Source organism: Sinocyclocheilus grahami, unplaced genomic scaffold, assembly GCF_001515645.1.
Source record: "Sinocyclocheilus grahami isolate Dianchi unplaced genomic scaffold, SAMN03320097.WGS_v1.1 scaffold346.1, whole genome shotgun sequence".
NCBI classification, from domain to species: Eukaryota; Metazoa; Chordata; class Actinopteri; order Cypriniformes; family Cyprinidae; genus Sinocyclocheilus; species Sinocyclocheilus grahami.
In genome coordinates, this window is record NW_015505525.1 from 1736427 (window position 1) to 1762632 (window position 26206).

At 36.3% G+C, this 26206-nt stretch overlaps 1 protein-coding gene across 6 annotated transcripts in view; it reads right to left on the reverse strand.

Moving 5' to 3' along the window:
* The window catches only part of prom1b (prominin 1 b), a 34893-nt gene extending 10084 nt beyond the window's left edge, over positions 1-24809 (reverse strand). For 3 of the 6 annotated variants that reach the window (XM_016229041.1, XM_016229040.1, XM_016229038.1), the window contains exons 1-13: positions 24258-24809; positions 15339-15400; positions 15135-15161; positions 14448-14653; positions 7586-7706; positions 7205-7268; positions 6531-6620; positions 4774-4797; positions 4210-4427; positions 1687-1761; positions 1525-1588; positions 1210-1218; positions 965-1124 (exon numbers count right to left, since the gene is read on the reverse strand). In XM_016229041.1, coding sequence (XP_016084527.1) covers positions 965-1124; positions 1210-1218; positions 1525-1588; positions 1687-1761; positions 4210-4427; positions 4774-4797; positions 6531-6620; positions 7205-7268; positions 7586-7706; positions 14448-14653; positions 15135-15161; positions 15339-15400; positions 24258-24507 — 1370 coding nt within the window. In that variant the 5' untranslated portion in view covers positions 24508-24809. The remainder of the gene's footprint in view (positions 1-964; positions 1125-1209; positions 1219-1524; positions 1589-1686; positions 1762-4209; positions 4428-4773; positions 4798-6530; positions 6621-7204; positions 7269-7585; positions 7707-14447; positions 14654-15134; positions 15162-15338; positions 15401-24257) is intronic. The other 3 variants (XM_016229042.1, XM_016229039.1, XM_016229043.1) reach the window with 2 other exon arrangements.
* Between the last annotated feature and the right edge of the window lie 1397 nt (positions 24810-26206).

A 26206-nucleotide genomic window follows, 5' to 3' on the forward strand; every position in this document is an offset into this window, starting at 1 on the left:
GATCAAAATTGACAGTACAGACATTTATAATGTTACAAAAGTATTTCAAATAAATGCATAAAAATGTCCTGAAAACAAAAAAATGTATCATGGTTTTCACCAAAATATTACAGTTTTTTTTTCAGCTGCTTACACACATTTTCAAAACTTTGCCTCTTTTTTCAAAACTTTACACACAAATCCAAAAATTGCACACACAAAACGCAAAATGCCTCACATCTCTTGCCAAATTAAGCACTGCATTCAAAATATCACAAACACATCTCAAAAGCAAACATATACAAACACCTTTGCCATAATATTAATTCCTGTTACACAGAAAATTGTGTTGTATTTTGCAAAAAGTGTTTTATGAAATAAAATCTGAGTCTAAGAATTAGCGTATGGTTTTGTAGATTTGGTTTGTGGTTCTGGTGTTCGAGTGTCAGGCTTCAGAAACCGTGTGACAAGTAAAGATTTTGTGTGTAAGCAGCAGTTGAAATAAACTGTAAGCAGCACAATTATTTTCAACATTGATAATAATAACAAATGTTGCTTGAGCACCAGATAAACATATTCAAGCATGTTAGAATATTTAAATATAACCATTATTAACAATATTACCATTTTTTACTGTGTTTTTGATCAAATAAATGTAGCTTGGGTGAGCATATCATATTTTTTTTCAAAAACATTTTGATCGGTATTGCATAAATATTTTGCACTTTTAAATATGTCATTAATAACCAGGGCAGCGTTTCCCAAAAGAATCCTAAGTTTAAGTATATCGTAGACCCATTGAAACCAATGGACCTACAATCAACTTAGGCTTACGATGCTTTTGGGAAACGCAGCCCAGTTCAGTTTGGCTCTGCACATGCTATTAGCATTAATGTAAATTTATTTGTCACTACTAGAATTTTCTAGCAGCATTTGGTTGTCACTCCCGTCAATAACATCCCAGAAAAAGAGTTTACAGAAGTACCTGTAGAAGTCCAGCTGGTCGATCTGTGGATAGTACGCTTCAATGTTCTTCTGGCTCTCCGTCAGGAACTTTGTGAAGTTCTCAAGTGCTGGTTCTAACGGGAACATCTTTGTGAAGCCAATTATCTCTCCACCAGACTTATCGAGCAGCCCTTTCACTTCTTCAACAGACAAAGAAAAACAAAGTGAATATGTGTTTGTGAATATGGAGGGATACTCTGTTGTACATAGTTGAGGAAAACTTACTGGGTAGAGCTTCATTTTTAAAGAGAGACAGATGGGTTCCCGTATGCACAAGGACAGATATGAGAACAACAGCAGAATCATATTCAATGTTTTTCTGTGTTTTCTTTAGTTACAGAGAACAAATGAGGTTAGCTTGGAGAAAGAGAACAAAGAAAGCTGTAGGCCTAATAATAGTACCAACAGATGCTCTGTTGCAATGGGTTTATGAAGGCAGCAAATTAAGGCATCATAGGCAATATTCGCTATTTAGGCAGCGAAGCAGCACAACAGGTTTTGGGACAGAGCTAGACAGATGTATAAAGAGAATGCCCTCACCCGACACAATTTCTTTTGTCTGTTCGCTGACCAACCTTGGTGTGTCATTAAAGGAAGAGTAGCCCTAAAGAGATAAACAAAAATAAAAGGAGGTGAAAAAACTGTCACAGTACATTACAGGAGACTTAAAGATGGTGCATGATAAAAATAGACCCATCTGACCTTCTGTACAATATTGCTGAGGTCTGTTTTAAGCACAGCATCCAGATTGGCCAAAGGTGCCTCAACATCAGGCAACTATTGGATGACACACAGAAGTTACAATTAAACCACACAGATTTTTGTCCAATCAAAAGCTCTCTTGAATGACAATGCCCTTTCCATTAGTACCACCTGCAACTGTCTAGCATGTCAGCCAATCATTGATCATGACTGTAAAGTAATTAAAGCTTACTGGCATTTCAATTTGGCATTAAGCACAAATTGCAATGAACTTTTCTTCCCTATGATTACATATATCTAAGTGAAATGGCTTAGACTTAGACTTTAAAGGGGTCATGACATGGATTTTATTATTTTAATATGTTCCTTGAGGTTTACTTATAACGTTAAAAAAAACAAATAAATATGTGGAAAAATGGATTTCAACCCTCATTCTGACCTTCTCTCTAAAACGACCTGTTTTAAGGGGTGGGTCCTTTAAGGCTGGTCAGTAATCAGCCACTGTTATGATTGGCTAATGTCATTTAAGTTATGAAATTTGCAGGATGTATTAAACATACAAAGACCTATTCTATGTCAAAAGATCAAGGGAAATTTGGTTTCTCATGTCATGACCCCTTTAACAAAAAAAAAACAAAAAAAGGTTTATGTGACAGGACTTGTGGGAATGTGGGGATGTTCATCTCTGAAATTAAAATTCATGTTTAGGGTTAGAAGTTAAGATGGCAACACTTTACCTAACATTAACCAACAAGGAGCAATAATTTTCTTAAAGTATTTATTCATCTTTGTTACTGTTAATTAATAAAAAGAAAACTGTTCATGGTAACACTTTAGAATACTGTTCCATCATTAATGAATAACTACACAAGAACACATGAGTAACGCAATATTAGCACTCTAGTAACTACTAGTATCTAACAAGAAACTCTGATTAATCAATTAGTAAGTGATAGTGCTTAGTCGAATGTGCTAGGTCACTATTAGCTAATCAGTAACTACTATTTTTTCATACCTCCTTAAGAACTACTGTATACAGGTTCATAATTAATATGAATAATACATAATGTATAATCAATTCTAAAGTGAAGGTCATGGTAACCCATTAGTAATGACTCAAGTATTTCCAAATTCTTCAGAGGGAATTACTAATTATTTGGATCAGTATTCTAAAGTGAATAACATGATAATTCTCTAGTAATGACTGAAATCATTGTAAGCTTTTGAGGGTTTTGTAAAGTATTGGATAGTAATTATTCAGGTGTTACTACAGCCCTCTAAAGGATTTACTAATTTTTTGGATCAGTATTCTAAAGTGAAGATCGTGATAACTCCCCATAATTACTGAAATCATTTGTAAGGTTCTGGTTAGTATAATAATACTAATATTAGTATTCTGGTTAGTATACTAATAATTAATTTTGCTAGATTTGGTAACACTTAAATCATTACTAGTGGGTTACCATGATTTTCACTTTAGAATACTGATCCAAATAATCAGTAGTTTCTTCAGAAGGATGTAGTAACACTTGAGTCATTACTATCCAAAACCTTACATATATCATAACGTTCATTAAGCATAATTCACATTAATTATGAACCTGTATACAGTAGTTCTTAGGAGTTCTCCAGGATATATGAAAAAAATAGCAGTTATTGATTAGCTAATAGTGATCTACCAGTTTCAACTGAGCGCTATTACTTACTAAATCGTTAATCAGAGTTTCTTGTTAGGTAATAGTAGTTACTTACTACAATGTTAATAGTGCATTAGTCATTTGTTCCTGTGTAGTTATTCGTTAACAATGGAACACTATTCTAAAATGTTACCCTGTTCATTATTAATTCATGTCAGCTCTGGTTCATTAAATAATGTATTAGTAAATGCTTTATAAGTATTTTTAAATATAAAAGTATTTTTTAAATACTGTAAGAATGGTTTACGTTTTGTTGTCTCTGCACATAAAACTGAGACAGAATAACAAGAAATATTTCACCTTAAAGTACTGTCTAATAATTGACAGTTTCCTATATACCCAGATACACACATATGAGGCCCTGGACCACAAAACCAGTCATAAGGGTCAATTTTTCAAAACTGAGATTTATTCATCATCTGAAAGCTGAACAAATAAGCTTTCCATTGATGTATGGTTTGTTAGGATAGGACAATATTTGGTCGAGACACAACTATTTGAAAATCTGGAATATGAGGGTGAAAAAAATCTAAATACTGAGAAAATCGCCTTTTAAGTTGTCCAAATGAAGTTCTTAGCAATGCATATTACTAATCAAAAATTAGGTTTAAATACATTTACAGTAGGACATTTACAAAATATCATGGAACATGATCTTTACTTAATATCCTAATGATTTTTGGCATAAAAGAAAAATCAATCATTTTGACCCATACAGTGTATTTTTGGCTATTGCTACAAATATACCCCAGTGACTTAAGACTGGTTTTGTGGTCCAGGGTCACATATGTACAATATATATGGGTTGTGTGTGTGTGAGTGTTACCCCATGAAAGTTTGCGCTGAGAGCGAGCTGGCTGAGCGTTCCGCGGATGGTGTTGCAGGTGTGTGTTACATCTCCATTAGAGCAGGCCGGGTCATTGAGTGTGTTTGAGAGAGACGCACGTTCAGACTGAAGAGAGTTCTGGAGTCTGCCTGTCCCTTCCTGCAGGATCTCCAGTGATGTGGTCACACTCTCTAACGCCTCTTTGGCCTCCCGCATGGCTGCAGTACACACACACAGAGAACACCTTCATTACAACACATGCTCACATGCAAATCATAAATGAACCGTTGGGAGGGATTACACTACTGCAAATACACAACTGATCACAACATATTTTTACGTATATGCCATTTTCTATATAAATGTGTTTTTGTCTTTCTATTCAGATTTTTCTTTAGCTATTAAGATTCTCATTTCATCATTAAACAAAAACATGATGAAATGCAAACAGAATATGGCAGCAATGCATAAAGATACACAACAATACTTAAAACAACAACAGGATGCACAACAACCACAATTTCTACGTTCACAAAACACGTGGGTGAAACCACTGACTTTTACCTTTAATAGCACCCTCCACTTTAACTTTTATCCAAAATCACAAGCAACAGAAACAGAAAGGAACAAATTAACATGAATAATATTACCATGAGTGTGTGTTTTGTGGTGTTCCTGTAGCTCAAAAAGTAGAGCATGGTAGTAGCAACATTAAGGTCATGGTTTCAATGAGTATTTTAAAAAGTATTCTATTTATTTATTTTGCTTTTGGTAATTTCTCTTTATTATATCATTTATATTAGGTATTTGTGGATTGTTTTTAGGTAATGTTATTTTTACTTGTCTTTAAATTTGGTTTCTTTTTGTCATTTGTTACCTTCTGGTCCAGGCCTCTCTTGCAATACTTACAGTACTTCTACAATGTGCGCATGTGTGAGCAGGACAATGAAAAACTGTGAAGGTGAACAGTTAGGGTATGCCATTTAAGGTTTGTCAGTGTAGTTTGATTTTAGTTTTAATAGATTAAACTATGAAACCCTATTCAAGAATAAAAACGAAGAGAATAAGTAGCTATTGTAAGTAATTAACTTCAAATTGCTGAAATAAAAGGAAATCCAATCCTGTCTCAACTTTATGACTTTAATTGTGACTTTATACCTCAAAATGTGACAATAAATCTCACAAATGTGACTTCTGGTAATTGTGACTATATCCAACAGTTGCGGTTTTACGTCTCGTACTTTATATCTCACAGTGTGAAATTGAACTACTTTTTTTTATTCAGGTTATTCAGGATTGCACTGAAATGCCACATGTTAAAGGGGTCATATGATGCGATTTTGGAGTGTTACAAGCTGATTGTGCATAGATAAGATCCCTGAAGTTGCAAAGACTAAAGTCTCAAAACCAAAGAGATATTCTTTATCAAAGTTAAGACTCTGCCACGCTCCCCTAAAACGGCTCATTCTAACACGCCCCCACATATCTACCTCACTATGTAGAAATATTAGCATAATGCCGCCCAAATGTGCACGCAAAGAAAGAAGGCGTGGTTTCAGTAACAGCAGTTAGTGTTGTAGCAGCCATGCCAGGGAGACGCTGTGTTTCTAGGCAAAAGCACTTTATTTGGCCTTCCGAAAGTAGATGCATTTAGGAATCTTTAAGATTACTTACAACAGAACAGCAATGCATTTTATGGAAGTCCATTTCGTGAACCTAGGAGAGGAGGTAATTCTGACTTTGTTATGACAATCTGGCGCTTCTGAATCAGCAACAGTTTTGTTATTAGTTTAAGTATTTGTTATTGACTGTTCAAATGCGGAGTTTTGCACATCGTGTGTGTGTGCGTGTGTGTGTGTGTATGTGTGCGTGCGCGCGCGCGTGTGTGTGAGAGAGAGAGCGAGAGCTACAGGGTCACAAACCAGCTTCATCATGATGTCTGTCACGCGACTCTGTTCCCCTTTCGGGCTCTGTCTTTACATTTATTTTGAAAGATGAAGCTCGCGATTATGGTAAGGTGCGTTACATTGATGAGTGCTTACGGTGTTCGGCCAATCACAATGCACTGGGTCAGCTGGCCAATCAGAGCAGACTGTGCATGTCAGAAAGAGGGACTTTGTAGAAAACGAAGCATTTGAGAGAGGCGGGGCATAGAGGACCTACAATAATGTACAGTATTTGAAAAATTATGTGTTTTTGAACATTAAAGCATGTCAACATATTCTGTTACACCAAATAATGATCTTTAAAAAAGCATCATATGACCCCTTTAAAAAGTAAGACCAGTTTGGTGAAGTGTGTGTATTTGATTGGTTTTGCACCTGCTGTCATGCGAAGAGCATTGTCTAAAGCAGGCACCACTTCTCTCTCCAGATGATTATGAATCTGTCCTCCCAGCAGAGTCCCAATATCTGAGAAACCACAATGATAACAAATTAACAAATTAGTAAACACAGCTCCAACAAGTACAATGATGCTCAAAAGTTTGCGGTCAGTAAGATTTGTTTTCTATTATTCAAAGAAATTAATAGTTTAATTCAGCAAGAATGCATTAAATTGATCAAAAGTGACAGTGAAGACACTGACATTATTAGAAAAGATGTCTATTTCAAATAAATGATGTTCTTTTGAACTTTCTATTCATCAAAGGATCCTGAAAAAAATGTATCACAGTTTCCACAAAAAAATATTAGGCAGCAACATTGATAATGATACACAACTGTCAACAATGATAATAACAAGAAATGTTTCTTGAGCATCAAACCGACATATTAAAATGACTGGAATAATGGCTGCTGAAGATTAATGTTTGGAATCACTGCATTAAATTACATTTTAAAATATATTTAAACAGTTATTTTGAAGTGTGATCAAATTTCACAATATTACTGTTTCACTGTATTTGCAAAACTCCTACAGACCCCAAACTTTTGAATGTTAGTGAATGTTCACATTGATACATACTGTAACAGAGGAAGAAAGACAGAATACTTACTGTCTAAGTCTGATAATACTTTGTTCTTGGCTGTTATGTACTGTGCAGAGAGGTAGTCTATTTGCTATAAAATAAAAGAACAAAGACAAACAGTTTTAGCTTTATTGTGTGAAAATCAGAATCAGAAAATCAGAATGAATCAGAATCAGAATCAGAATGAGAATCAGAATGCAAATCAGAATGAGAATCAGAATGCGCCCAAAATATGTTCATGTGTGTCTTATGATCAGGCCCACACAGAATCTAAACCCACAGAATCTGCAGATTTGAATTCTTAGCTAATGTGATTAGCTTTTCAGCTAACAATAACAGTCAGTGTAATAGCTTTGTTTACACATTTTATCACTTTTACTCTACTGTCTGAACCTGTTTATGACTTACCGCTGGTGTGTAGTTGGCAAAAGATTTCAGGTCTCTTATGTTAGTGCTGACTAAGCGCCTGGTGCTCTTGATCTGATTTGTAATGTTTTGATTTGCCGCACAGGCCACCGTCACTCCCACTCTGTAAACAAAGCAATACACACACACCAGCCCGGGGTCGTCACATGTGGTTGCCGTAAGCCCGCCGGACGCGCCGTTCTCAAGCCCACCTGCCTCCGCTCACTCTAACCCGCCGTGGGTTTTGTTGTGAAAGCGAAACTACTTTGTTTGGCCTTCCAAAAGAGGACACGACTAGAAATCAGTGGTTAAGTTGTATTTACAACACTGTTCCAGAACAGTTTAACCCAAATATTCAGATGTGTGCAGCACATTTTATGGAGGACTGTTTCCTGATCCTGGTAGAGTAGACTACAATGCTCAGACTGTAAGTACGTATTTTATATTTAAAGGATTTGTCACTGATGATTCAAACGCGAGTTTTGAGGAGTGTAGAGTAGCGCTTGCTGTTTGTGATTTGACATGGTTTTATGTTTACGCTGCGCGATGCAACGCGTAAAAAGACAGTACAAGTCATTATAATCCGTAATTATGTCCCCACCGGATGCAACAAATGCCTCGTTTATAATGGGTTTTAATGTTTTTGTCTCGTCACTCCGGCCTGACAGGGCATCAATACAGTATGGTAAGGGGCGTAACATTTCCGTCACACGCTTGAGGTATTCGGCCAATCACAATGCACTGGATAGCTGGCCAATCAGAGCACACCTCGCTTTTCAGACCGATGAGCTTTGTAAAAATCTACGTGTTTCAGAAAGGCGGGGCATAGAGGAGAAACAATAATGTACAGTATATGGAAAATAATGGGGGTTTTTTACCTTAAACCGCATAAACACATTTCATTACACCAAATACACCAAATAATGTTATTTTTAGCAACATCATATGACCCCTTTAAAATAATGTGCTTACAAGTATTGTTATGACAGTCTGTTAAAGTCAATAAAGCCAGTGCACCAATTACATTTAATGTATTTAATGTAAACACTACACAATCTCAGGGAGGGAGTTTGTGATTTCAGTATTTCAGATTTGTAGATATTCATAATTCAGATGTGCCTTTTTTGTATATTGCTGTCAGTGACATGCAGTAATATCAGACGGCCACAGTGTGGTACTGTTGTCGTGTTAAGAACAGCCTAACTGTTTGAGTGTTTCAAGGGTTAAGTTTAGGGTACAGTTAGCTTGGCCTTGTTAGTCCCTTGTAGAAACTACACCATCTGGACACAAATAGAATTTTTCTCATCATTCAATTTTTTTTAGACATATTTCCCAATCAGCATTATATTTGAAAAGATCCTCCAATTCTGATGGCTCCGTAGCCCCCCTATGACTTTATGGGAAAGCAAAGTAACCACTGGCTGCACACTTCCAAGCTGGGCATTTGTTCGATAACTAGATCATGAATACATGAATATCAGACATCCTATTAAGTTGGCATATGACATTTTACATCTAAAAAGTACACATATTTGAAGGGATGGTTAGACTTATGACATTTACAGCTCAGGTGACTGGTTCAACAAAGCCTGGAACCAAGATGGCAGATTTCATACATACGATTTCAGATACAAGGTTCTGCACTATAGCCAAACAACGGCATTGATATGAATGGGAATGTTAACAGAAAGCCTTCTCCAAATAAACCTCCCTGGCGACAGAGCAGCAGAGCAAGGTATACTGTTCCCAGATTTTCTTAATCAATATTATATAATACACTTATTAATTATCATATAGGAATATACAAATAATTTAAAGAAATGTTAATTAAAAATAATTGGAATATTTACAAGTATAATAAATGTATTTTTGTAAATATTTAAATTTACTACTGTTCAAAAGTTTAGTGTTAGAAAGTTTTTTTTTTTTATAATTATTTTATCCAGCAAGGATGCATTAAATTGATCAAAAATGACAAAGACATTTACATTGTTACAAAAATATACAAAAAAAGTATTTCAAAAACATTAAAACCATTTATCAACCTTAAACCTTTTAATGATAAAATTTATTAAATTATATAATGCATAAATATGCATAGAAATATGCATCTTAAAATGTCACATTTAACTCAAAACTAGGTGAATCAGTAAATGCACACATACACATACACTAATAGAGGGGTGCAGATACATATTAAATTGTGGCATCTGATTACAGATTATTGTCAGACAAACCTCCTTCCCCGTTCCCCCACTCTCCCGTTTCCTCTTTCACTGTCTCCCACTCCTTCTTTCTCTCTCAGTACAAAAAAAAAAATTTAATAAAGGGGAAATATGATTCAACAAAGGATGACATAGAGAGAGAGAGAGAGAAAAAGAAAAGGGTGAAGAAAGAAATAGAGCAGATTTGCACAGTCATGTTCTCTGCTCCCAGGCCTCGTCCTGCACAATTACTGCAAACCTCTCAGTAAGTCATTGAAAGTCCATCAAGGCACACACACACACACACACACACACAGTACAGTCTATGCCTCACAAACGCTCATTGTGACACAAGCAACTGCTCTCAGCACTGTCACAGAAAGAAGACAGAAAAGAAAAAGAGAGGCAGAAAGAAAGAGGGGGATGGGGAACAGAAATAAAGAGGGGACTTTCTCTCTGGACAGACTCAGGGCTATCAATGTCACATGTGTGAATGTGTCTGTGTGTGTGTCATTCTAGACCACTGCAGGTGTGTTCATTACACTCTCTAGCAACGGTGCACACAACCGATTGACCATGTGCACAAAATGTCTCTTATTTATTCTAATCATTATCTCTTATCTCCTAAAATTTCAGTATCAGTTATCAATTAATAATTATCCAAATGTGACAGAAAACACAGCAGCACAACCACACACAGACCTAGTAACTAGCCTGGACAAAGCTAAATTAGTGTGGAGCAGCACAGCCTGTGTTTATCACATAAAGGAGAGAGAGAGAGAGCAGAGATAGGATGATGGTGGTTCAGTGTACCTGTGACCTCTATTCTATTTCTAGAGCTAAAGAAGTCTAATGTAATTTAACTAGAATCACTGTTCACATTTACACACAAACTGACCCACACACAGTGACACAATTATTTACCAATATGCATATTTTCTGAAATATTTTAAGTATTCTTTACAATGCACAATATACTGTATTTGATCAATGATTACTTTGATTATATATATATATGTTTAGATAGTATGTGTCTTTCAAAAAGTATTTCAATAATACAGTTTGAATCAGAAATGTTAAAAAAATAAACATTTAAATAACATTTCAAAACAGGAATAAAATCTGACAACAATGATATCAATGTGCCTCCAAATTTTTCAGGCTTGTCTAGCAAATGCACATGTATGTTCTAGAGTAAACAAACAAGTGACTGGCTGTAAGGCGGAACTTCCAGTCTGACCAATTACATATATATTTTATTAATTATGTATAATGTTATATGAATTTGTATATATAACAGCTAAAAACACATCTCTTCCATCTTCGTTTGACCCTCAAACACTAGCACTCTCTATTTTATTTCCATTGTATCTATTTTTTTTTACATGTTTTCTTTTTATTTATTAAAAAATAGCCCTCTATCACTAGCATTTTGTATTCTTTTTCTATTCGATCTTCTTTTTATTTTTTTTATTTTTTTTAAATCCTTGCTACATGTACTGCGTTGGGCTAACCGAGACTTGTCACGCATTATTTACATATTATTGCTCTTTTGTTGGTTCTGATTGTTTCTATTGTCCTCATTTGTAAGTAGCTTTGGATAAAAGACTAAATGTAATGTAAATATATAAGTAAATTAATCATTTTATTATGTTCATATTTTTATATAATAGTGGATACTCCACTTTTATTTGTTTTCTTTTCTGAGTGAATGAGAGAAATAATAGGAACAGTTTGGATGAATTTAATGCATCCTTGCTGAATAAAAATATGAATTTCTTTGGAGGGAAAAAACTCCAAACATTTGAGAGGTATATTGTAATTTAATTACTATTACTATTAATTTATATTAATACATATTTAAATTAATAGTTCATAAATAATGTATTCAAATTATTGATATACATGTTGTATAAAATATTTAATATATTTATTTATGTTATAATATTGAGTGATATAATCTGGGAACAGTACGTTGCACTACTGCACTACAGTCTCCGGTCTATAATAACTGGAGAAGGCTGTCAAATAGAGTTCCTTTTCAGATCTGCCATCTTCCTTTAAACCAAACATCTGAGCTGTAAATGTCACAAGACTCACCCTGTGTTAAAATATGTGTACTCTTCTGCTACAAAATATGCAAAAAGTCATGTCAAACTATTAAAATGTATGAATACATGCATAATGCATAATAATTATTTATAGCATGTCATATGCACAAAAATTTCTGAATTTAAATTCTGAATTTTATTTATTTATTTTTACTATTTTTATATCCATTTCCACTAACAAGGCTGTCCAATTGACACACTGGCACAGATTATTGGATGGTGTCAATAATCTCAAACAATAATCTCATCACTACATATTTGCCAATTTGAACAAATTCATAATTAGTTGTCAGGATCATTGACTGTCTGTGTCATGTTTTGCCCCAATTTCTGTTCCCTTATTTGGTCATGCTCCTTTCCTCGTTTTGTTATTAGTTTGATTAGTCATCCCATACACCTGTGTTTCCCTAATCATCCCCTGTATTTAAGTCCTAGTCTGTACAGTCTCTGTCGGTTCTACTCGTTACGTTGATGTGTTTCCTGCTGTCTCCAGTGTTGATGTACCCTGTGTTCCATGGATTAAAGACTGTTTCATTTATTCCTCGTCTCCATCGTTCCTCGCCATCACATATTGTGACAGAAGAACCGACCAAAAACAGTTACCTCCGTGTTTTCCCCTCCGTTTGTTTTCTCGTTTTTCGCAGTGTTTTTGTTTCCGTTGTGTTTCCTTCATGGATGCCCTCCTTCGCTCAGAATTTCTCCTCCTCCTGCTGGAGCAGGGGGAAAGAGCACTCGAGGACCATACGAGACTGTTCCAGCTGCTAGGAAGCACCACCAGCTACCCGGACGATGCGCTCTGTGCATTCTATGACGCCAGTTTAAACACCGCGTGCAGGGCGCCATCGTCCGAAGATGGTCCTCAAGCGCTTTTACTGCGTGTGTGTGGTCCACTCCGGACCCAGAGCCCAGCCAACCATCTTCCTGCTGTGTGGAGCTAAAGCCCGAGCCCACCGATGACGGACAGCCAATTCCCGCCGCGATCTACGAGCCAGCGCAATGCCGAGCGACTGAGCGGAGGATCGCCCGGAAGTAGAGCCCAAGCCGTCAGACCAGGTGCGAGAGCTGGCGACAATGCCAGCCACGAGGGAGAAAGCTGCGGACAGTGTGAGCGCGGAGAGGAGCTCCGCCCCCTGCACCGTGGCTGAGGGTGAGCTGAGTATGGCATGGCGAAAGTGCCAAAGAGGAGAGGGCTCCAGTCCCCAAATCCAGTCCAGAGCGCCCTCCAGTGCCCGCTCCTAGAAAGCGCCCTCCAGTGCCAGCTCCTCGTAAGCGCCCTCAAGTATCCGCTCCACCTGAGCGCCATCCTGTTCCCATGTTCAGCCTAGAGGGGGCTTCCGATCCAGAGTTAAGCTCTGAATGCCCGGAGATGCACAAATACACACCCCTCCCACCCGTTCCTGCCTCCTCCACCGCTGTCGTCTGGCAGCCCCTCTGCTCGCCCTCAGCCCACCATCATTACGGTCCGAGCGCCATGGGTCTGCCATCCTCCAGCGTCGCCATAGCTGGAGAATCCCGCACCTCCAGCCTCCGAGGCCCGAACTCCACCTCGGCCCATAGACCCAGCGGCTCCACCTCGGCTCCTAGCTCCCTCACCTCCACCGTCACCCGTCGATCCACCGGGCTCCCTCATCCCTCCAGCTCTGCCTTGGTCGGCTGTCGACCCGCCATCGCCTCAGGACTCCGCTCCTCCGGCTGCACCTCGTTGCTTCGTCCCACCGGCTCTATTGGGCTCCTTCCCCCCGCCAGCTCCACCTTGGTCCTCAGTCGCTCCGGCTCCGCCGCGGATCTCCGCCTCCGCCTTGGTCGCCAGAGCCCTCGGCTCCACCCTGGCCCCCCGGATCCTCGGCATCCTCCTGGCTCATTGGCTGTCCGTCTCCGCCTCGGGCTCCTCCACCACCTGCTCCACCGCCGTTGGTCAGTCCCCTGGAGTCGCCACCAATTCCTCCATGGCTCCTCCCACCGTCGGCTCCACCGTGGGTCGACATTATGGCTGTGGCCTGGGTCCTGCTTGGCTCCTCCTGCTCCGGGCCCCTCCTGTCTCCTCCCTCCTTCGTCACCTCCCTGGTCTCTGTCTGCCGGCCCCCTCCCGGGTGTCCAACCTCCACCCATGCCTCCCTCTGTTGTTGCTGCGGTGCAAAGACGCAACTTCCTGGAGGGGGTGTAATGTCAGGATCATGGACTGTCTGTCATGTTTTTCCCCCTGTTTCGGTTCCCTTATTTGGTCATGTTCCTGTCCTTGTTTTGTTATTAGTTTGATTAGTCATCCCATATACCGGTGTTTCCCCAATCATCCCCTGTATTTAAGTCCTAGTCTGTCTCTGTCGGTTCTACTCGTTACGTTGATGTGTTTCCTGCAGTCTCCAGTGTTGATGTACCCTGTGTTCCATGAATTAAAGACGTTTCGTTTATTCCTCGTCTCCATCGTTCCTCGCCATCACAGATTGTGACATTAGTAACTTATGTCTTTCATCTATAACAATTGACTTTCACACGCATGTGTAATGTATAAACTGTTATAAATAGTCACAAACACTGTAGATGAAGACTCACGCGAGGAAGACCGAGGTAGCGATGAGTGTGGCCATGTAGAAGCCTCGTAGGCAGTCGCCATTCTTCTTCTGTCTCTGATGCATCTCACCCCCACAGTTCTCACAGCAGCGGCACACACAGAAACACAAGCCCACTATCGGCAAGAACAGCACAAATGTCACCCCCAGTACTGTCAGGACTATGAAGCCGAGCTCATAGAAGATAGCCTGGAGAGGAGGAGAGCATTTAATCACAATTAATCTTACAGTATATACTGATATCTCTTGAGAAAAGCCCCCAAATGAAGATAGCAAAGCTTGATTAGCTCCAAATGTTGTAGCGTGGAATTTTAGATACAACTTACACATTATATATTTAGTTATAAATATCAGTAACTTTGAATAACTATAGGAGATGAAAAATAAAAAGGTAAGTTTATCAAGGTGACTTTTATCTAATTTAATTCACTTTTTTCTTGCATTTCAGGATTTATATCTCCCTATTCTATAATATTGTGAGATATAAACTCGCTATTCTAAGAAAAGATTGTGAGATACAAATTCAAGGAAAAAGTCAGAATTACGAGATTTTAACTCCTGAGTAGAAAACATGGAATCGGGAGATATAAACTTGCAATTGTGAGGAAAAAAAGTAAGAGCTGTGAGATAAAAACCATAAATCTCTAGAGTTTTCATTTTTAAACAGTACCTGTAGAAATAATACAACATTCTCTGGCTGCATTGCCGTAGAGTTGAAGAGACATCATTAGTGTGCACGTCGAAGATAAAGAGAGAAAAAAAACTGTGATTGGAGCATGTGATGTCATTTAAACTGTTATATAAAATACATACTACATACATATATAATATACAGTGTGGCACAAAAATCCTTAGCACAACCAAACACACACACCTTTTTGTAATCCTTCCCTTTGATTCCTCCCATGTTCTGCTGGACCATTTTAACAATGAGATCTGTAACAGAAAATTTACCAGATTAGCTCACAAGTTTGAGAAAAAATGTTTTCTGTTATTTAAATAATCTGTTGAGATTAGTTTAGGATGTACGATGACCATCATTGTTTGAATGAAGGGGCTACAGCAGTATACACATGCTCTTAGATTCAAACAACAGTTACCAATAATGGGTCATGCACCGTTATGCTAAAACAACAGATCAGATTCATGTTAATCATAGACCTGCATAAAGCATAAATGCAGCTGTCTGTTAACCACTATGTTAACAGTGCTAATGCTACAGTATGTTAGCATCTGTTACAAACCATCTGCTCAGCCTATATTTCTGTGTAATATTTATGCTCATGTTTTAGGTTAAACAACTGATAGCTAATATTAGTCTTCTACCCTAAACCAATATCAATTAAATATATATGTCTACATTTAAAAAAAAAACTTGGAAAAAATTCTCAAGTAGACCTTGAAAAAAAAAAGGTATGAAAAAGCATTTTACTTAATAAAATGCCAAAAATTGTCAGAATAATATATGTGAACTGAAAACTGCAAGATACCTTTAAAAGCTACAAGATACTTACCTTAATACCCTATGGCACAGTCTCACCCATCACGTTTTACCTCATCTGAACTAAACATAGCCTTAATGCACTTACACCTCACCTCTAAGTGTGTTAATGATGGCAGTATATTGGAAAACTCACACAAAATTAAATTTAACTCTGAAACAAACCTTTCCAGAATGCATTTTTTATGTTTTTAAGACATTTGGGGTATTTTTGTCAAACCATAAATAAAATAAAATAAAACAGCCTATTGTCCCATGAAAAGTTTTGACACTTAATCAGAGGCGGACAAAGTACATAACTCCATTACTTAAGTGAAAGTACAGATCCTGGTCAAATATTACTCATTACAAGTAAAAGTTGTAAAGTACTTGCTTTTAAAAGTACTTAAGTAACAAAAGTAAATTTCCTTATTTATGTCAATGCACTGTTTTATTATTGTTGTATGTAATACTTGCAATACCTCTGACACAATTTACAATACATTACACCTACTGAATACACTGACTAGCTTGTAGTATCTTTGGAATAAAGAGCTTTTAGAATGTTAAAAACCTATGGGTGAAAAAACAAAACAAAAAAAATTATTATTTAACACCCCTACCCACCCCCACAAAAGCAGGATGGTAGTGATCTCAGCTCTGGACACATCTATGTGTAACCATTCATCCACATTTGAACCGAGTGGACAGTGAAATTGCTGTAAATACAGACTAAGGAAGAAAATAAAAAATCCAACTTGCTTTAAAACCCAGCAACACAACTGTAGCTGTATAACTTTACAACAGCAACACTGCTTTAAAAATGCAAAACAGCAAGACTTATTACAACAGTTCTTCTGTGGCTTTATAGGTAATATTTTCACTTACACAATTTAGCAAAATCAGACAATATTGTGTCTAATATAAACACAATATTAACTTCTTATTATTGAATTGTAAATAAATATCACATTTGGAACTGGTCAGTGCTCAAAAAATGCTGGGAAATTACTTCATGTAGCCCCAAGAGTGATTACTGATAAACTGTCTGATAAAAGAAAGTTAGGTTTTTGAGAAGAAGAAAATCACCCCCTGAGTTTCAAAGCTGCTAACGACTTTCTACTTCGAGGATCTTGATAGAAATGTAGTGGAGTGAAAAGTACAATATTTGTCTTTCAAATGTAGTGAAGTTAAAGCAGCACTATGTAACTTTTTCTGTGTTCAAAATTTGCAAAATTGCAAATTGAATTAATTTGCATGAATTAATCTTACAAACCTAGTTTTTGTCTTATTCCGAATCACTGCGGTACACTTATAATAAGTACTTATATTTGGACTATTGTAGCCTGATCGGGTCGTCACCGCTGCGGAGTAACACATACCTGCGTGAATCGCCATAGACATAAACTTAGAGAAGTAGCTCCGGTTGGAATGTTCTTCCGCGGGATGTGTGCAGTTCTGTTTATTAACCGCTAGAGCGCCAAAAGTTACATAGTGCTGCTTTAAAGTCATAAGTTTCTAGAAAAAAATAATTCTCAAGTAAAGTACAGATACTCAAAAAGTGTACTTAAGTACAATACTCAAGTAAATGTACTCAGTTACTGTCCGCTTCTGCACTTAATGATATTCTTAATGGAAAAAATGCAGAACGTTTTCTGCAACAAAAGTGAAGTTCAGAGAGTACAGCAAACACACATTATGACCTCTGTTCCACTGAGTATGCATGATTTCCAATACTCTTTTTTGCATCCATATACACACACATACACAAAGAGAATGCATTTTCATGTATAGTGATATTATAATTGAATGTAAATTGTTACACAGTGTCGTTTATGAAACGTCTCCTCCCCTAGTGGCAATTCTGTGTACTGCAGAAGTGAACTGAAGAACTGTAATGCTCACACCCGAACATAAACAAACACTTAACCCCAAAACACCTTTACATAAATGGATAAGCTTCTTTACAGTTGTACTAAATTTAGCAGGTATTTTTTTCTGCCATGACACCTTGCAAGGAGATCAACATGATCCAAAATATAATGCCATGGCCAAGACTGCACTGTACAACACTAACTATAGCAGCACTACTTTACTACAGGTCACAGATCCCCACCCAGTCAAAACAATATAACATTATCACAGAACACTTTGAGCTAGCTCATTTTAATAATGCCTGCCTCTGCAGTCTCCCAAATGCTTGTAGATAGAATGTAGATCACTGATTCTTGAGACATGGGACAAAACATTTTACAACAGCAATTGTAACTGCTATTAGGTTTAAAAATGAAAATATTTTTCAATCGTAAATGTTATGAGCTAATAACAGAATGTATTTAACACAATTATCCCCTTCAATTTGATTTGATCATTATTATTTGAAATCTATGACACTTATTGTCTTCTCACTACATCTAAAACAGTGTGTCCACAGAGAAGGGTTCATGCTATAAAATGGATAAAAATGATTTTAATGATGAAAAAGAGCTTGTTTTATCAAAAGCAACACTTAATATCTCATATCAAAGCAAGGTGTCATATCAAATGACACATGCGTGTTTCATAAGGTTTCAAAGTTGTGTCCCCACTTTTTGTCAACACTGTTAGACATTCATTAAAATGTAATAAAATTGGGGTATCAGTGGCAGCTGTCACTCTAATCGACCCCCTTGCCACATTCCACCTCTGCAGAGTACATCAGTGTCAGACAGGCTCTGGTAAGTTTTATAGTTTTATATATAGCTATAGTTTTATATTTTAAATCCTAATGTTAATATGTCCTGTGTCACAACCATGATGTCAACACCCTCTTCCACTTTCTGAGGAAATTATTTGACATATTTAGATAATTTTATTCTCCTGAAGCAGGTTCTTTTAGCAACAGAGAAACCATAATGGCTACTACATGAACTGTACTTGTTTTGTGAAAAAAATGCCTTATTTGTCAACACTGTCAGATTTTCTGTGTGACAGTGGTGACGGGCCAATGACGGAGTAGACATTCAACATAAAGTCATCGTATTTTTGTGGTTTTAAATGTTTTTATATAATTTTAATTATATTAAATATAAAATAATGTTTAATTTTACTAATAATGTATAACAACTAAATATACAGCATATATTGCTTTTGTGGATAGATTGTTATCAGAGTTCGGGGTTGAGGGAACATAAGATTCAGGGAACACAAGGCTGAGGGAACACAAAACACTGAATAAAACATGTCCATACATAATACAGTTTGTTTGTATTCTGATCATATGTGTTCTGATCATTTTTGGATCATTTGTTAAGATGTTTAAATCTGAGTATATAGATCCTGGTGAATGTAAAAGGATAGAGGTAACAACTAACTGTTTTATTTGCTCACTTAACCGTTTTTAAAAGTTACCTTGTTAGATGCACAAGCAGACTGTTCTGAGATGAGAGATCATTTGTGTTCCAGTGATATATCAAAATGCTTAAATGTGAATCTTGAATAAAAGCTTATAAACAATAACATACTCACTGTTTGTTGTATTTATTTTAATACAGTAATTGATTGATTGAATGTATTTGATAGTTAAAATGACTACAAATTCAGGTTTTTGTCACCACCGTCAGATTTGGCAGGTCTGTCACCTCCGTCAGATGAATATTTTGATAATAGTTGATAATGATATTTTATATTTGTTGAGGGATTGTTGGTCACATCTGAAAATGTAATCTGTCTGCTAACACGAGAATGTGTTTTCAAATGTTGAAAAACATCTTGATTGCTTGATTTCAAAATAAGTGATGGCAAGGTAAAAAGCACATTTTGATGAAAAAGATAAAAGTTGGGAGGTTGCATCAAAGCATAGCTCAGTAGCTTACATGTAAGATACAACAATATAGTTTATTACAAGAGTACAAGATTTTATTTTATTTTATTCAACATTGCACCCTGTTTTGTCCCACTTCTCAAGAATCAGTGAGATATTAAATATACTGGGATCAGTATAATTAAAAATAAAAAAATAAAAAAACACATATATATATATACTTTTATTCAGCAAAGATGCATTAAATTAATAAAAAGTGAAGTGTAAAGACATTTATAATGTTACAAATGTTATATAATGTTCAATTTCAAATAAATGCTGTTGAACTTTCTGTTTATTAAAAAATCTTGTAAAAATGTATCATAGTTTCCACAAAAATATTAAGCAACACAACTGTTTTCAACATTAATAACAATAAGAAATGTTTCCTGAGCAGCAAAAAAAAAAAACAAGTGTTGATGTTACATTACGTGATGTTACAGTATTGCCTCTTATATTATACACAGTGTTATCCTGAAAATTACCCATTTTTATTTTAGAGAGTCTAAATGCAATATGTGTGTGTGTGTGTGTGTGTGTGTGTGTACAGGTTTATGAGGACACAAATGTGTATAATGATATGGGTACTACAACGTAAACATGGTTTATGAGGACACTTCCGGTGTCCCCGTAAAACAAAAGGCTTAAAAAACATATTGATGTTACATTACGTGATGTTACAGTATTGCCTCTTATATTATACACAGTGTTATCCTGAAAATTACCCATTTTTATTTTAGAGAGTCTAAATGCAATATGTGTGTGTGTGTGTGTGTGTGTGTGTGTGTGTGTGTACAGGTTTATGAGGACACAAATGTGTATAATGATATGGGTACTACAACGTAAACATGGTTTATGAGGACACTTCCGGTGTCCCCGTAAAACAAAAGGCTTAAAAAACATACAGAACGGTGTTTTATGAAATTCAAAAATTGCTAGCAGTTTCCTGTGAGGGGTAGGTTTAGGTGTAGGGTTGGTGTAGGGCAATAGAAAATACAGTTTGTACAGTATAAAAACCATTACACCTATGGAGAGTCCCCGTAAACCACAAATACAAGTATGAGATATGGCAACTCTTTATCTCAAATTTTGCATTTGTGTAAGAGAAAGAGAGAGGGAACCAGAAAAATCCTGTGTGAACAGGAAAGGGTACCACTGGTTATAATGGCATATGGTTAATCCTCTTACACTGGTCTTGCTGTTGGGCAGTTAAGTGGTCCCTCTCCCTTAATGCTTTCTTTCCCCTTTTTCCCCTTCTTCTACCAAACCCCATTCCTCTCCTATTTAATCCTTAGCCCTCTATTCACACACTCTCACTTCCTTCCCTCTTTTTCTCACCGAAACAACAAGCCACACTGAACAGTCGAAGTCTTCGAAAGAAGTATAGTATAATATTATATAACATGTTGACAAATAAAGACACATTGTCTAAACAGAGGGAACAGCACTTCACACACAGACAATGCCAGCATAACTGGGTCATATCTGGGTGTTGATCTTCCTGTCCTTCAATTACAATGCAGTTGTTGTTGTTTTTTTTTTATCCAGTGATCAGTGATATTAAGCTTTATCTGGGCTGAGACGAAGGGAGTCCCCGGATTAAAGCCCAGACTTTAGATAGAATGAATGTCGTGATATTATGTCTATCATGCATAAATCCATCTATTCCTTCACAGAGAACACACTCCAACTGTGTTCAAACCTGTGAGCTGTGACTAATCTGGAAAAATAGTTGCAGACAGACGGAATAGAGAAATATAGCTTTATATAGGTCTTTAACCTGAACCATGTGTATGTTACTGCTGTTTAATCCAGTAATCCAGCCTCATCTCCACATCAGAAGTACCTTTCTATAAAATCAGGAGTTACAAATCTGCAAAGAATGATTTAGCGGTACTAAAGAGATTGCAGAGGGAATAATATCTGTTTGTGGCTTGTGTTTGATGTGTGTCTGTCTCTAAATCCACACCCACATATTTACAGATTAAAAATGGCATCCCATTTCTTATATTGTGATATTTTTCATTAAAATTGGTGGGTTAAGGTCAGAAATATTGCAAAATGGTTGTTTTTTTGGTCGAATGTTTTGTTAGGAATATTGCATTGCGTGTACCTTTGGAGCATATGGCACTCAGATTATCAGATTACCTGATTGGCCAGGTGACTCATAGAGCAGATCGGCTAATTGGTTAGGCAGCAGGGACTTAACCATGCAATCCTATTCTACTCTAAAAACACATATACACACACACACACACATACACAAGCGCTCCTCTATGCTCAACATGCTGACCTCACAAAGAAATCCACCTGCCAACAGCCTGACCTTAAATAGACCAGGGCTAGTTGTCACATTTTTTGTCTGCAGTGAATGTTTCTTAGGGTAGGTTTATTTTTTAAATTTCCTTTCTGTGTAGGCACATGCCATGAAGTCTAAAAATATAGATACAATATGAATATAAGATATTATATAAAATATAAACATTTTCACTATTATTGCCATAGTGGGGCATATTGCCACACTATATACACATATATAAAATAATTGTAAAGCACAAAACAGTTCTTAATATTATTATTGGTGATATTTACAAAAATATCAACATGAGACAAACACTATTTTGCACATAATTCTGGTCTCTGTGCACTCCTCATTACCTCACAGAATAAACCGAACATCACTTTTTGAATTATACCTGGAAATCTGTGCATTAATGAACTTTACTGTTAGTACAAACAGTACAGTATCAAAACCAGTGCTGTCTTATCCTGTGTTTAGTAATAATTTCCATACCAATATATCCATACTTTCTGCAGGTTCAGAACGCAAATGATGAATGAATTATGAGTGGATCTTTAAATGCATCCAGGCATAACATTACATCATATCACATTATTTCAATTCATTTATTTATGGCAAGCCATTTTAATATTTATTCCTTAAATCTAACTAGTATTACCTTTTATGTTAGAGGTGCAGATTGTTGAAAAATATGTGTCTATGTAAATCAGAGATTTGTGCTTCACTGTTATTGTATATCCATCATTATTATTATTATTGCCCTGTTACAAAATTACAAATCAAAACGGATGGCATTATGTTTTCTCACTGTACACTTCTCTGCTCTTCCTGCAAATTACTGTAATTATCTTAACTGCGACTGGCTTGACCAAATCTGCCACTAATCATTGCATTCTGGTCCATTCAGGAAGAAAGTGCTACATTGTGTATGTGTGATGTGCAGTATAACCAAATCACAAAATGAAAAAATATATATATATATATTTGACATTTTTCTGTAAAATTGATATTGAATTTTGAATTGAATAGTAATGTCAAGCATGATCATAATTTTCATAATTGATCATTGGCGTTACTTCTAAATACTTGAGTAATTGTGCCTATCTCTATACTAGTACTTATTCCAGTAGCGAACATGTGTTCAATTAATTACACATTTACAGTTTATTGAAGGTAGCAAATGAGATGTATACTAGTGTCTCATTTCTACTTATCTACAAATTCGCTAATAACAAATAAAAAGTACAAGTAAGTTGTTAACCATTTGTTACCAGGAACAATGTAATTTTTATCATGGTAACTGAATACATATTAAGTCACTACTGCAATAAGTGGGCCTAGTATATAATGAATAACAAGTGAATTTAAAACTCAGATTACTAGTTAATTAAACTGGCAACTATTAACATATAAAGAGGTAACACTGTATTTTACAGTGTCCTTGTTAAAGTGTTATATGTCTTAGTAATAACAGTAAATGATGTACAATTACAAGCAACTTATTTATTTGCTAATTTATTAAAGTTGCAAATAAAACAAAGATTACTGGAGTATGTTTTACAAAAACCAAAACAAATTGTGAAATTTATTAGCTATTTCTGACCAAAAATTATTTCAGTTATTTTTGGTGTATAGTAAATACATGTTGTTGTACATATTACTCAATAATTACTTGTGTGTTTCCTCTGTAACAGGGACACCTTAAAATGTTACAGTAACACTTTATTTTAAGGTGTTCTTGTTACACATGTTACATGTACTATTATAACAACAATTAGTTATGCATAATTACATGCAAGTAAACCTAAGCCAAACTCTAATCCTAACCCTAATCATGTAGTAAGTACATGCAGTTAATTCATATTACTCAGTACTTAAATGTATAATTACACTGAAACAAGGACACCTTAAAATAAAGTATAACCAATGATACCGTTAAGTGTAATGTGTTACCAAAGATTAGATTTAAGAAATATAAATGTTAAAACGGCTTGCCATAAGATGCCATAAGAAGTACTTTTAAAGCATGCACTTGCGATATTCATCTATCTAAAGTCTACAACACAATTCTGTAAGAATATGGACGTTTGCCATGTGAAAATGACCCACAAATACACGCGCAAGAATGTGGAAAACTTTTGCGCGTTCTCAAAGCCAGTGTGCATCTCACCTTTCGGGAAAGGGTTGGGTTGAACCACGTACAGAAACGCGTGGACCATGTGAAAAAGAACGCCGATGGGACCCGGTTCGTAATATGCGTGCGTTTCGTACACCACAGACGGCACGAAGCCAAAGTCCAACGTTTCGACCGGCACTCTCAGCATCATGCTGCGCGGAGACGAATCCCGGTGCTCCTCTCGGGCTTCGCTGCTCGTGAGACCCGAGCACATCACCAGCACGAGCCCCACTTTCCACCACATGTCTATCAGTCCTTTACGCGGGGCGCTTTTGATATATAACGGGAGGGAACAAAAAGTGGAGGAGAGATAAAGTGAGGTCAAAGTATGTTTGTTTGGAATGCTCTCTAGTCCTCGACATCAAAAATACAAATTAGAAAAAAGAAAACAAATCAATAATGAAAAATATATATTCCAGCTGATGGGTTTATTCCCCGTTTCCTTTTGATGGCTTCATGGTAAACATCCCTTCGTTCTGGAGAGCTCAGGATGAGCTGCGTGTCTGTCTGGCCTGCGCCTCCCGCTGCGCTCTTCTCTTGTCCAGTGCAGTCTTAGTGCACGCGCACTGGAGATGGCTTTAGAGGAAAATCACGTCAAGCCAAGTCAAAGTATGTCATTCCTTTCCTCTATGAAAGAAGCCGAAATGCTTACAGCATTTTACACAATACAGACACAATTCCAAACTGACAATACTGTCAGTAACTGCAGACATGAGCCAATTGTGTATGCTTCTAACTTTGGACACTGTTTTCTTCTAAAAAGGTTGAATTTGATTAAAACTCAGATTTTAGTAGATGAACAGATTTCAACTTGCGTGATTTTGTATGAAGGTAACAGAACTCTTTTTCCATGTTTTATCATGCATTTTTCTGGTTTATTTATTTGGAACAAATTCAAATGAATTGTAAAAAGCATCATAAAATTATGAAATGATTATGCATGCATTGGTTGATCACAATTTCATAAGGTTAATTAGATGTTAAACATCATATCACATGTATATAATTGCTATAAATCCTCTTTATTTTAGATTCTTTTTTTCTATTTTTATTCTATTCTTTATTCTGCTTTATATAGAAATTGCACAGATATGAAGGCATTGTTCCATTTATGAATTATTTTATATGTACTTCACAAAATAATTGTAATTTCTTAGACCTACTGTGGTTATCAGACTCAACAGTCAAAGAATGATGATAACTTATGATTACTGGTCACAACTTTAGAGCAATAGAAAGTTTAACTATCAGTCGTTGTTTACAAAAATACACAGTGATATTCTCTTTCATGCAGTCAGAAAGTCAAATGAGCAGAAAAGCAGCAACTCGGACTCTGCCAAGACAGCTGATGGTCTTCTTCACTGAAATGTCCCACAGCTACATTTGGAACAGCTGAAAAGCCTCTGTGCGGCTGTGTGTGCATGGACATGAATACCAACCAACAGGGACAAAGAATAAAAGACAGACAGAGAAAGAGGCCACAGTTTGTATTGTCAGTCAGCACAACCAAAATCGACATGCACATCTCAGAGAAACAGAGAAAAAAAGAGCTTTCAAAGTGTATCATAGAGCACGTTGAAGTTAAAAGTTCAGTAAAACGGGAAAATAATGATTACATTCTTTTGGTCTTTATCCGTAAACACAGTTGTTTCATTGTTTTTAAACTGTAGCTCTTATCTAAAAAAATTTATTTAAAAATTAGATTATTTTAATATTACATTTTTATAAGAAAAATGTATGTATCATACCCTGAGATGATAAAAATCTCTCAAAATTCAACTACAGTCACATGTATTTCTGGTAATTATAACATACCTTTGAAATTACATAGTTTATATAAGTGGTGGTGTCTAAAAGTCAAAATACAATTTAAACCTGGATACAATTTCTTAGAATTTTTAAATACCAGAAGAAACATGGTAAAATTATTAAATATATATATA